At 42.5% G+C, this 13,316-nt stretch overlaps 1 protein-coding gene across 18 annotated transcripts in view; it reads right to left on the bottom strand.

Moving 5' to 3' along the window:
• EIF4G3 (eukaryotic translation initiation factor 4 gamma 3) overlaps positions 1-13,316 on the bottom strand; it is a 148,708-nt gene that overhangs the window by 62,154 nt on the left and 73,238 nt on the right. For 8 of the 18 annotated variants that reach the window (XM_042794455.1, XM_042794463.1, XM_042794458.1 and 5 more), the window contains 4 exons: positions 11,468-11,500; positions 3,756-3,776; positions 2,761-2,940; positions 2,050-2,164 (listed from right to left, as the gene is read on the bottom strand). In XM_042794455.1, coding sequence (XP_042650389.1) covers positions 2,050-2,164; positions 2,761-2,940; positions 3,756-3,776; positions 11,468-11,500 — 349 coding nt within the window. The remainder of the gene's footprint in view (positions 1-2,049; positions 2,165-2,760; positions 2,941-3,755; positions 3,777-11,467; positions 11,501-13,316) is intronic. The other 10 variants (XM_042794457.1, XM_042794461.1, XM_042794462.1 and 7 more) reach the window with 3 other exon arrangements.

Genomic DNA, 13,316 nt, shown 5'->3' with positions numbered 1-13,316 from the left:
TCCCTACATAAATAGCAAGGAAGCAACAGGCGGGGAAGATGGACGAGTACAGGCAAACCTACAATCATCCTCTTCCTTGGCTAAACCCTCTCTGACTGGAAAACGCTCTGCGTGATGGAGGGCTCCAGCTTCGCCCACTGATGCTCTGCAGATGCAGCAACCTAAAAACAAGCTGGGACTGAAAGATTACAAGCGTCTGTGCAAGAAATCAGGTGCTTGCAGGAGTGGAAAGGAACCGGAAGGAAGCCTCTTCCAAATTACAGAAATGAAGACAGACAAACGGCACTAAGTGAGCAGAAAGTAAGAAAGCAGACCTGTAAGGAAAGAAAAAAAAATGAGGAATACTGGGCCATTTCCCCATTTAGTGGATCAGATTTAAAGAGCCACTGCAGTATTTCTTCTCTCTTTTTTTTTTTTTTTCCCCCCTAGGATAAGCAAACAGGAACTAGCTGCCTTATAATCGCACTCTCTCATTTTATTTAGAAATTGCATAACCAAGTTTGAACGCTTCATGGTAACCTTTCAAAGTAGTCCCATTACCTATCCATACCCCAAACAAATACAAAAATAGAGAAGAAACAAAAAAAAGAGTCCAGGCCTTTTAAAATGATAAGCAGAGAAGCAGGGCTTCTCTGGGGCTTTTCTTCCCTTTAAAACGAATCTGTATTTGTGAGAGGAAACATGCAATTCTGCCAACGGTACAGGGCTGTCACTGCTCAGCCTGGAAGGTAATCATTCACTTCTACCACTCTGAAATACCAAAAGCTAAAGCCGCATGGAAAGCTGATAGTATCTCTGCCCCCAACAGATTACAGAACGTGCGTGGGCAAGTAGCAATCAGACTGAACAAAACACCTCAAATTTGATATTAAGAGGTGAAAACTCTTTAAAAAAAACCTCCATACAACAGGGTGTCGACTAGAATCATCCTAGTGGATTTTTCAAATGCTTCCATAAATGAGCAAGAGAAGGTATATTAAAAAAAATATATAAATATAGAAAAAAAAAAAAAAAGAAGTGATATACATGACTGCAAGATACCTAATTCCGTATCTCATTTGAATACAGCTTGCAGGAGCTGATTTCTTTTAACTATCAAAATACAAATCCCACAGAAAACCTTCTAAGGGACTGTGAGGTAAGTATGATATATACGGTACATGGCAACACCCTGGAAATTAAGAAAGAACTGAATTACTTTTCCATAAAAGATGACTGCCAAGAGAAGAGGTGTCGTGGGACAGTGAAGGACAGTCCCCCGCTGTTAATGGGCTCTGCAAACCGGGACCCAAATGAAAGGCAGTTGTGAGGCCCTGGAGGTGACAAGGACCGGTGAGGTGCAGACAGCATGAGATGCCCAGCACTGGACACGCAGCCTCTGAAATTTTAGGTGCAGCTTTGAAGCTCAATACCTGGAGGAGTCAATCAAATACACTGACTATAGTGTGTCAAACAACCACAGCACACACAGTGATGTTGGGCAAACTCCCAAGCCTTTTGCTTGAGAAAAGGCGAGACCGGGAGTTGCCCATTTAAAGGGCAAATTTCAGCCTGTGCATGAGTCACAAACTCTTTGACTGCACTAACTTGATCTTTGCACCACAAGATTGGTGAATCAAACCACATGGCTTGTTCTTTTCCCTCACTAAATGCCAAATAAGGAACACAGGGATAAGAAATGTTAACTGCTATATTGCTGTGAACATACTCAGGGCATAGCTCAATGGAAACCAGGGCTGCCAGATGTGTTCACAATACCTTAATAAATAATAATGATCAAGCAGGGAATAACAAATAGCCACGATTCTTGCTCACATGTGATTATGGGTAGCTCCATGAGTTGCTGCCTTTCCTTAAGCACTCACACAAACAATAGTGTTATTGTGAATTTTTCAGGAGTGAAAAATAAGGGCTGCGACACAACCAAACTGAGCAGCTATTTGAAGTTCAAACAAATGCTAATCCATTTCGCTATTATAAGTCTTCAGCTTGACAACAGAAAAACACACCCAGAAAGTACTTTCTACAAAATCTCCAAGCAGAACTTACCATAGGCATTGGGGAATTCTCCAGGACCTGGTCCTGGATAAAAGGGTCCTGGTCCTGGCGGCTGAACAGGATACTGCTGTGGGGGCCCGACATACGGAGGGCCACTGTGACGATACTAGGAGGGAAAAGAATAACCATCAGTTTACAAAGAGTTGGGCAACGTCATGCTGTTGCATAGAAAACCTGTAATTGAGCCCCCCAGATCAACAGGGATCTGACTGTCAAACCAATTAATTACAGATTCGGAAATGTTACTGTCAAAAAACCTAAATAAATAATAAAAAAAAAAAAAAAAAAGAGGTAAGCTATGTCATCTAAAGACGAAACAGAGGACTTGAGAGCTGAAGTAGAAAACACTTGCTCCCCTGATTTCAGCAATGTTGTGTTTATGAGGCCCAAGGTTTTCGAGTAACGGTAGATCTATTAAGTCAATTTAGATACATTTACAGCACTAAACATTTCCCAAGAGCTTAGTTTCACACTGTTTTTGAGGGGGACCTCAAAAACTAGAAAGGTAATTTATTCTTACAGCCTCCATGCACAAAACAACAAATACTTCATACAGAAAAAGGACAGAGGCTAAATATCCAACTACCAGCTTAATTTCACACACACACACACCCCCGCAGCTCTGTGGCAGGTCTTGAGAAAATCCAGATGGAGCAAAAGTTGCTTTTCAGTTCCTTAGGTGCCTGCACGATGTATTTTTACCTGTGGTATACAGTACTGGGGGCCCTGAGGCATCGGGTAGGGCATTGGCAGATGATTAACCATCATGATGTGCTGGTTGGTCTGATATACCGCAGTCGGCGTTTGCGCACCAGGACGGATGGAGGGGCTGCTGTTCTGGATGGTAGCTCTGGGAGGCTGTATCTGAGGCCTCTGAAAAAACTAGGACAGGGAAGGGAGAGAGGAGAGAAAGCAAAGAACCGGTCAGACTTTCTGGGAACCAATTTGAAATATCATTACAATATTATAATTATAATGCTACTTTCAAAGGGTTGCCACGCATTCAGAAAACTGCAGGACAACGTCTGTTTATCTGTTAACAGCAAGATCATGCTCTAGTCTTCTATTTTACTAGGTAGAAAAAGGCAAGAAACTTCAAACTCCAGTAATTAGCAGTTTGTACCTACTGAATTATACAGTTCAACTTTCAGAGCAAATGTTAGAAAAACTACTTTTGTCAAATATATTTTTTTATAAGGTGGGTTAACTACCAAAACCCGCCTGTATAAGTATGCTAGGGAAATCAAAGATAAGGCAACTGTTACAATATACTTCCAGAGCAGCTAAAAAGCCAGATTTTCACAAAGGCCAGAGGTGCCTCGTGCTTATCCTTGGTACAAATTGAGCTGGGTGACTTGTCTTGCCCTCTGTTTTCAGAAAGGTGGCAACCTCTTCCAGGGTGGCACCAAACTCTTCTACCACATTTGCATGAAGTGATGCCCCACGCAGATGGACCAGGTCCAGGAAACCAAGCAACCCCCTGGTACACGCTCCGTTCTCAACCCTTACGCGCCGGGGAAGGCATCAGCATCCATGGTATGGAGCACTCATGGCACTGGAAGACCTTGCTCTGGCGTCTTTGCAATCTTGAAACTCAGTCGGTAAGATATGCATCAGACGTTAACGCATTCACTAACAGAGTAACGATACAAGTGATATAGACACTTATGCCATGCAGAACCAGGAGTTAAAATTACCTGTATAGGTCTGAATCCTCCCTTCAATAACGAAGCAAGAAAGCAGCAGGAAACAGAAAGAAAGCCAATGGAACAGCTTACAGATCAATAGAAAGGAATAGGATATAACATGCACCCTAACTGCACACAATTCCATTCAAGTTTCTGTCCTGCTTTGACTAATCTCTTATAGAAACAGCAAGAAAAAGACACGGAACTGGTACCAAGGACTCTTCTACCAGAATCCCAAGACAGGGGTTCGAAACTTCTAGAAAAGTTTATACGGAAGCATAAAGTTTACCAAAAAAAAAAAACCAAAAACCCAACAAAAACAACAACCCCCAAACCATGATTAACTCCAGGAAATATGATACTACAGAAAGAGTTTGTTTACTCTATTCCTAAAACATCAAACATTTTTCCTTTCTGGTCTCTCTCAGTGATACAGAGATAGCAGATAAAGCAGAAACCCTTGCTCAAATCATGGATTTGGTCTCCACTTCCGCACCAAGACTGGAAGGATAAGAAATGCCACATATTTAATTGTTAAGCAAAAAAAAAAAAAAAAAATTAGGTCACCATACATCACATCGAAGACTGCTGACTGATGAAGTGCATTGATGTAAATAGTCTGTGAGTAACTATAACATGAGAGGTGAGAAGAAGAAAGAGTGGTAACCACTAAGGAATGAAGGAATAAGCTGGACTTTTCTGCCTCAGCATTTGGGAAGAATAGGGTAGGGTGGAAGGAAGCTGTGATGCCTCTGTACTTGACATGGTGATGAGCTTAAAATGGTCATTCTGGTGCTGCTGAAGACTTTATGACACCTAAGTTGTTCCCCATAGCAAAGGACTTCTCCAGGAAAGGCACAGATGACTCCCTGTTTCAGAAATCTAGACACCATTCAGATGAGCACAACGCTTTTATATCCAACCCTGTTAATCTGGATGAAGAACTGTCACCAGCACACTGTAAGTGTGACCTGAACCAGGAGAATGCAACTGTGTGGGGTGAAAAGTCTGGTGTCAAGGGTGCCGAAAGGAAACCAGAAGACCAACACATTAACATGCTCCTGCATTAATAAAAACTGGGTGGCTGTCCAGATGTGGGAGAACTACACGAGTGTTGCATGAACCAAGGGCATATGTTGAATTTATAGTGAGAATAACTAGAATCTGCTCTTTTTCAATATCCAAAGACGCCGAAAAGTGGAAAAGTCCTTTGTTCTTTCACTGCAAATCGCTGAATGATGACTATTTCTGACCTATTAGCAGGTTAGAGCAGAAGTCTCCCCAGAGCGGGGTGCGGGGGAGGGCAGTCAATAGATGCCATGAGTCTGCACTTATGCAGAGGGCAAATGGGCTGGAGGCTGAAGCAAGACCTGGCTCCCTACTGACAGTAACTACACCCACAGGGCAGCACAGAAAGGCTTTTACCGCAAGAGATGGGAGTCCTCCACCAGTGCGAGCCACAGACACAAATCCTGCTCCTCAAGTTTCTGCTACACCTACAAAACCTGCTAATAACACCCCTGAAACCACCAAGGAAAAACTTACAGCAAGAGAAACTCCTTGTTTATGGATAGCTTTTCATTTCCATCACTGGCAGCTGGTGCCTAAAAGATCACGAGATGTTATCTGTTGGGGTGACGTGCTGAAGAAACTTGGTTTCATGAAAACACAAGCCATCTCTCTCTCTCCTGCCGCAGCAGGAGGAAGGAAAGCACACTCTGTGCACCAGAACGGGTGGTGTGTCGCACAGGCTTGCTCTTCCAACAAGCACTGAACACCACCATGGTAGTGCTAAGGTGTTCTACAGCAGGAGGAGGACTTCTGATGAGGAAACTCTATGTTAAAAGACTCAGCCTCTCAAAAACACTCTACAATGCCTACACCATTGCAAAGGTAGCTCAGATGCAGAGATGGAGAAAAAAGGAGGAGGATTTAATTCCTAGTAGGAAAACAGATGCACCAAGAAGAAAAGCAGATCCATTGTTCCAAGCAACAAGACCATCAGAAGCTTTTGGAAGTGCCAACCAGAGATCTCTCTGGCAAAGTTTGAATTACTTTTAGCTACTCCACTTCCTGTAAGTACAACTAAAATTCTCAAGAAAATCCAGTATCATCAGCGCACTGTGCATCCAATTTGTATGTGGTTTTACTGTTCAAAGTAAGTATCATCTGGTTGGCAAACTGTTTGATGCTCCATCCTTGTTCCTGTCCCTGCAAAGCTAAGCTAGCAACATTCAAAGTAATTCTTAGAAATGTTACACTATTCTGACTTGATTTGCTAAAAATTCATCTTACAAGGTCAAACAGATGCCTGCACTGACAATATTTTCAAGCAAAGCTAATGATGTCCCATGGGAGAACACCAAGAGGTTAGAATCTGATATATTTTGTCTCTGTTCCTTCTAATAAGTGCAGTATTTGGAATGGATTACGCACAGGACCCACTCAGGCCCGAAACAAAGATAGCCTGGGCCACAGCAAGGCTTCTTCTGATCGAAAACCTTCATTACCTCAACCCTTCCTTGACTACTACCTTCAAAAATTAAGTTCAGCTATGTCTAATGATGGTCACGTAAGTGTGAAACATGATACACAGTCGTTCAGCAACCAGAGAGGACCTGAGCCGTGATCCTCAAGTCACAGTCCCATCCCTTACCTGTCCACCTCTGTTAGGGAGGGATTTCTTGGATCATCTTGGAGTCGGTACTACTGGGCAATACAGTCTTTTAACTTTTTCCTTCCTAGCGTTGATCCTCTGATATATTTACAGAGCACAACTAAACAGACATTGCTTTTATCAGCTGCCTCAAGCTCAACTCTTTCAGCCTGCTATAATAAACTCTCATCATCTCAGCAGCTCTTCATCTACCTGCTCATGGAAGTCTTTCTGGAAAATAAAAGAGCAGAATTGCACGCGTGCTCCAGACACGGTTTCCCCAGTACTTCCCAATACAGCAGTAGTTACTCCCTATCTCAACTGGCAATTGCTTTGGTGTTTTATCTAAAGACTGCATTGCACAGGTGGTTTCAGCTGATGAGCTCCCATTTTATAGAATAAAATCTTCTCCTTGGCACTGAAGGATAAGGGCTTGCACCTTGCAATGCTGGATCACACCTTGCTTCCATCACACGGGTCCTCCTTGCACAGCAGCCAGCATCCCTGCGCTAACCACACTTTCTAGCTTTGTACTCATTAAGTTTGCTGCAGACACATACCTCCTATTTGTGCCGCAGTAATTAATACTAAAATTAAGGAAATCCACTACTAACCTCCTACCTACCTCTCTCAGCACTACCCTGCCATTTACTTCTTAGTCACACCTTATATCAGCCCGATATCCCTTTATTAACCATCATCTTCTCCTGCTTAATTTTCTTCCCACATGACCCTGTGCCAAAAGTCTGTTGAAGGCCAGCCAGATAAGAGGCTGTCACCTAGAAAAATCAATGATTAAAGAGAGCAGCAACCTCCTTCTGATAAACCACCACTGCATTTTAATTGATTTTCTATTTACTCTGTATCTCTAAGCCATCATTGCCAGTGAAAAGTACGTGGAGCACTCCCTCCCTACTCTAAAAGCTTCGCTGAAAAATAAAATCGTGGCAAGAGGACTGAAAAAACCCTTATGCTAAGCTTAGCCCATCAAACACAACGTGGATAGGCACCTGTCTATTTTTTCCTAGATCAGACCAAGGCTGGAAGTTGCGATGGGTCCACAAAGCCCTGCAGAAGGCTACAGAGAAAGGAAGCAAAAGGAAAGTTCAACAAATTGTCATCAACGCTATCAAATCAAATCACACACCCAAGCTCTCTGCCTTAATTAAGCCCCACATACTCTGAGACAGCTCTGTTTTTAATTTTTAGTCTTTCTGGTCCCACCAAGGAGGCTGGTGGGGTAGCCTAGCCCTGAGGCAGAAGAGGGAGGAGAATGTGTCTGCACAGGCAGTACAGCAAGAACCACGTCTACTTGCAGATGAAAGTTGGCACGTTACAGTTATCTTTTAAACTTTAACACTGGCACCAGGGCTTAGCTGAGGAGCTGCAGCCTTGAGACATGAAGATCTGGTGCCAGCAGCAGGAGCTGCAGCAGAAAGTCCCCAGACCTACATCTTGCTTTCCCGGTGGCCACCAGCAGCAACCCAGTGCAGCCCTTTGGGCACAACATGAGACTTGTTTTCCACCCCTGCCTCAGACTGTCTCAGTTTTATTATTTAACAGATGATAAAGCGGGGGTGGAACCCCCTTTTTTGTTTAGACCACGGATTTAAAACTGGTAGCTCCTTTACATGCTTGTGGACGAAGACAAAGAAGTGGCTGTGGCAGCTGTTTCTGATTGCTTTCTAACGCGAGATACTCCAAAAGGCTACAAAAATGGTTAGGCTTGAGTCAGCTCAGGGAGTAAATTCCCGACCTCTCCAAGTCACAAGGCTTTTTAAACAACAGTACACGGCCAAACCCAGCTTTCTGTTGTATAAGCTATACCCAAAAGAACTCGAGTAACCCCAAGCTAAAACTGGAACAAACTACACCAGCAACCTCAAACTAAATTAGCCTGCCATAACCAGTAAACTAATCTCAAATACAATTATAAGTCAGAAAGAGAACTATGACATTTCAGTTTATACTTATTCTTATTTCTGTTTTTAATTACACTGGCCTCTTCTGAGCATCCCTTTTAAAATAACCCATATGCTCCTGAAGTCACTTCTTAAATTAAGGGTTATTACATTTCTGACATTTCTACAATTCAGACTTTAAATTAGAAGAAAACTGCTATTTTCAATTGTGTTTCATGAGGATCAGAAGCAACAAAGTGACTCAAGAGCCTCACTTAGAAAGAAAAAAAGGGATGTTCTGTGCACAAAGTAGGAAACAGAGCAGCAAACCCAGACAGGGTAGTAGTTAATTCAGCCACTGCATTTCAAGAAAAACACAAGTTGATAATATATTAAGGAAAAAAAAAAAAATTTTAAAATATTGCCACAAAACACTTCGTAGGGCCCATTTTCTTTCTCCTATAAAATGAGACTTTTTAGCTGTTTCTCAGGTAGCTGTGTTACTGGAATCAAGGATTACCAATACATATTTAACCTTTAATCAGAACTACTGCAGCTATTTTCATTTTACTTCAGCCACTATTTACTTAGTATAGCATCCTAAATCTCATTCTAATATCTTCTCTCATAGAAACTTTGAGTACACTTTTCATAGCATCAACTGGCTTGGAGCTACCAGGGCAGGCATTCCCAACAGAAAATAAATTACTTATAAAGTTGCCAGTCAACTGCAGGTGCTGAAATCATGCTAATTTGAGTACCTTAAAGATCTAATAATTGCAGGAACTAACATTAAAGAACAATCCATTATTTGACTGAAAAAGACACAGAATCAATATGAGGCACATGTTAGTAAAATCACACTGGTATTGACACAGGAATTGTTGCAAACCTCATCTTGCTGCTGCTTTCCTAGAAAAGCAGTTATGTTGTTGCAACAAATATTAACACTACTACAGTTGATTTACTTATTTAGGACTTTTCAGGTTACAAAATCTTAGTCTGGAAGCCTAATGCTTCTGTTACACAATTTAAGCACGTTAAAAATTTCCGATGTGAGAATAATTATTTATGGTTGTCTCAAGCAACGTTTAAGCCTTTGGCTGGGGATGACCTCGCGTCAACAGCCGTGACCCTCCTGCACAGGTCAGTGGCAAAAATCTCTTTCCCCATCCCCAGTCCACACCACGGGCAGAGACTTTCAGATTAAAAGAAATAAACAGCTCGTCTATAGCCCAGGTTTCTCTGTGCCTGTCCTGATCCAGCACATGACAGATATAACTGGGAAAAAAGCCTGAAATGTTTTTCTAACAGTGACAGCTTCTCTCAGATAATTATAAGCGGATTTCAAATGTAACAAAGTCAAAAATCTAACTGCAACACATGAAATATGTAGTGATAAAAGCAGGAAAACACTTTGAATTTACAAGTTTTAACCCGTAGGCAGGGTCATAACTGGGTCCAAAAGGGTTTTAAATCAAGTTATGACAGACTGGTGGCAGAGTCAAACCAGTAAAGCCACCAAGTGCTGAAATCGTTTCCTCCAAGGCTGCACGCTGCCGTGAGACTCGTGGTCCAAGATCTGTTTGCAGTGAGTTCAGTAATTTTTAAGAGCATATATGGCTCACACTGAATATATAATTTGCCTTAGTAACAACCTATGAAAGAACTAACGAGTTTCTGAACAGTAATGCATTTTTAGTATTGTGTAATATAAACACAGACCTGAAGTTAAGGTCAAGAACAATAGTATTTAAACAAGATACTAATTCTGTCATTCCCTATGTTGGCCAGTCATCCTGCAAACATTCCTCCACCACTGCCTGTCAATGCAATCCCTTGCCACACACAAAAACAATTTCTCTCTCTCTCACATGACATCTGCTCACGAGCAAACAAGTGCAAAAGCCTCATTCTAATTTTTAAGCCTTTTTTTGTCCTGCTCTGGAAGGGTGCCTGCCTCCATGCTGCTCTCTGAGGTGGAAGGAACAATGATCATCAGCTTTTCTGAGTGTCTGTGCCCACTGAACGCACTTACCTGCTCTCCTGTGATGGTACTTTCCCAAAGGTGCTCGTCTCTACAGTATTAAACTGCTCAGGGTAACAGGAGCCAAGTGAGAACAAAATAATTCTCCTGGAACAAACCTTCTGTGACTTAATCTCCCATCCCAACATCACTGGAGTGAATGGGATTTTATTTTTTTTCCTATTAACTGGGTGGAAACAACCTGTTCCTTTCAAGCCAAGAGAACGAAGGGTGACATGGAAACAAGCCAGTCTGCTAGAACTTTCCTGCACTTGCCATGCCTCATCCTCTTGCCCACACATCAGCACCACCTCCATCCCCTCAAAAGCTACAAGAAGCAGTTAAATCAGCCCTCAGGGGAAAAGGGATTTGACAAAGCTGAACGTATGAACTGACAGAAAAGATAACTTCGGACACCCTGACGAGGACAGAAGGGACCCTGGCATCTGTCCTGATGCTACAGAGGTCCTCTGGATATTTCTGCCACCCTAGTAAGTGCTGCCCATGAGTTTCATGAGCCAGAGCTATTCCTAGTTTTCATTCTTCTTAATTAAGTGGTTCCTTACAAAGTCCAAGTCACGCAACAGGAACGCTACAAAGATTCCTAAATGTTTGGCTTTCATAGGGTTAGTAAAAACAACATTAAGCAAGGAAGTGACACCAGATAACCAGGTGTATCACACAAGAAATGTATGAACTGGAAAGTCGTTTCCCTTGCTCTGAATTTGAAAAGTAGGATTTTCTCAGGGATGTGAACTCCTGGTTCTTGTTGACATCTTCATCTCAGGTAACTTAATCCACCAACTTAGCTTAGAAAATACTCAGCAAAGTTTTTAGGAACTTGAAAAGGCAAGCAAACCTCACGAATACCTGACAATGATCTCTACAGGTTCTCCTCTCCCAGGGAAACAGCGTTAAGAGGGGTGGTTAATGAGTGCAGTGACACCAACTGAGAATTAAGTGTTACTCTGCATTGCAGGCAGCTTGTTAGCAGGGTTATGCATGTGCTAGTATCTACTAACAGGGCTGGTTTCCGAAGCAAGCCTTCCGTTCTGAGTTAGTGGGTGAATCACCTCCAACCACCCGCCTCCCCCAGCCAATTAGTTTAGGATGATAATGAAGGGGCAGGGTACTGTACCTGGTGATGGGCAGGTCGAGGCCCCGCTGCAAACTGAGGAAAGGCGGGAGAAACAAACACAAAAGGAAAGGCACAAAGAGTCAGAAACACCACAACGAAACCAAAATGTCACACTCTATGCAGAATAAACCCACAAGAAAAAAAAAAAACAAAAAAACAACCACAAAACAGTCAAAAGCTTTGCTGCAGGACAGTGACAGACAGGTACTGAGATATAACGAGTGAACATTGCTACGGGGGGAAGTGTGCTGCTCGAGAGCTGGGAGATAAATAGCCAAAGCTGCTAGTTATTTTAAAGGCACTCTAGTGTATGAATGCAGGCATTCTTTATCCTGCCTGGGGAAAAAAAAAAAAAGCAACCAACCAAACAAAAGAAAAACAACTGAAAACAAGCAGCAGCGGACATTTTAAATTGTTTAAGGTGGAGGTAAATGGGAAGGGAGCTGGACTCAGAGCCATTCCAAATATTTGGTGGGAGCGGAGGATGGAGACTCGTGGCTGGAGAGCAGTTAAGAGCCAGGTAGGCACAGCTAGTGTCCTGCCGGCGAGGGGGCCGCGGGAAATTCCCTGCAAGGCAAAGATCAGTAATTCTTTGCACGTACACACAGTGCAATTTCACTTCCAGCTTTTTTTTTTTTCCCATAACAATCACAATATAACCCTCCTTAATGAGTCAGATTTGTCACCCCCGTCTGAAACTGAAGGAGACAGGTTAACCCGTGATGCCCCTGGGGAGCTGAAGGCATCAGCTGTAGAGCTTGGGGGGAGTACAGGAGGTCCTGGTTCCCAGCCCTGAGCTCGGGTGACTAAATCACTTCCCACCCACCTGGGTCACACACGGAGGAAAGTAATCAGAATTTAACATGCTCAGTAAACATTAAAAGCATTTTCCAATAAGTAACTGATTGTTAAAATAGAAATAAAAATGAATGCAAGAAATGGAAAATAGAAATAAAGATGACAAGGTATCCTCTTCCAGAAGCCAAGTTAAGTATTTAAACCCTTAATTCACAGTGTAATCAGCAGAGCTCCATGAAGAGAGCAGATACATCTATTGATAATAGCTCCAATAATTAAATGGAGCAAATGAAACTAGATCCCATGGTGGCTTTTTACACCACCACATCCCTCTACTTGTTGCTAGTTGTGATGGCTCAGTAACTTAATGCACGTGCCGGAGCACACGGTACAGCCCACCTCTGCTAATTCACACCACAGGGACCCAGTACGTTTTACTTTCTGCCTGACAAGAGTGATCAAAACTGGCTACTAATCATTGATTTTCTTAATAAGAGAGTATTTCAGGTAAGTAAAAGTGGACCAGTGTTCACTTGCAGCCCTACCTCCCAGCTATTTCAATGCCATCAAACAGGAGAAGCAAAGTATAAATATTCACTGGTCCAGCTGACTTTTTCCTTTATAAATATTTTAATTACCTATATTGAAGATTTTCAAGAACTAGTCTACTAATACTGGCGTTTATACATTCCCTCTACCTTCACCTCATCGTGATACTTGGATGAGAAGTCATAAAAACCTTCAGAAATGAGAAAATATGCACTTACAGTCTGTATCTAGTGCAAGAGTTTATAAAGAATGACCTGCACTGATTCACCAAATAGTTTTCCCACCCTGGAAAATTTTCCCTAAGCCTTACATTAATGACAAAAAAGCAAAGCATTATCATCTTGTAAGACTAAAGAGCTAAAATCTCTATTTTAATAGCAACCACGGGACAGAAGCGCTCAAGTACTCTCAGCATCCTCCCAAGGCTCAGGGCGTGAGGGGGACAGTGGCTCTGCCCATGGGTCCTACAGCGATGAGAAACGGGCACCTGGATGAGCCTTGG

The sequence above is a fragment of the Tyto alba genome, unplaced genomic scaffold, assembly GCF_018691265.1.
Source record: "Tyto alba isolate M040663 unplaced genomic scaffold, T.alba_DEE_v4.0 Super-Scaffold_20000042, whole genome shotgun sequence".
In the NCBI taxonomy this organism is placed as follows: Eukaryota; Metazoa; Chordata; class Aves; order Strigiformes; family Tytonidae; genus Tyto; species Tyto alba.
This window is presented reverse-complemented; position numbering and strand designations above follow the sequence as displayed.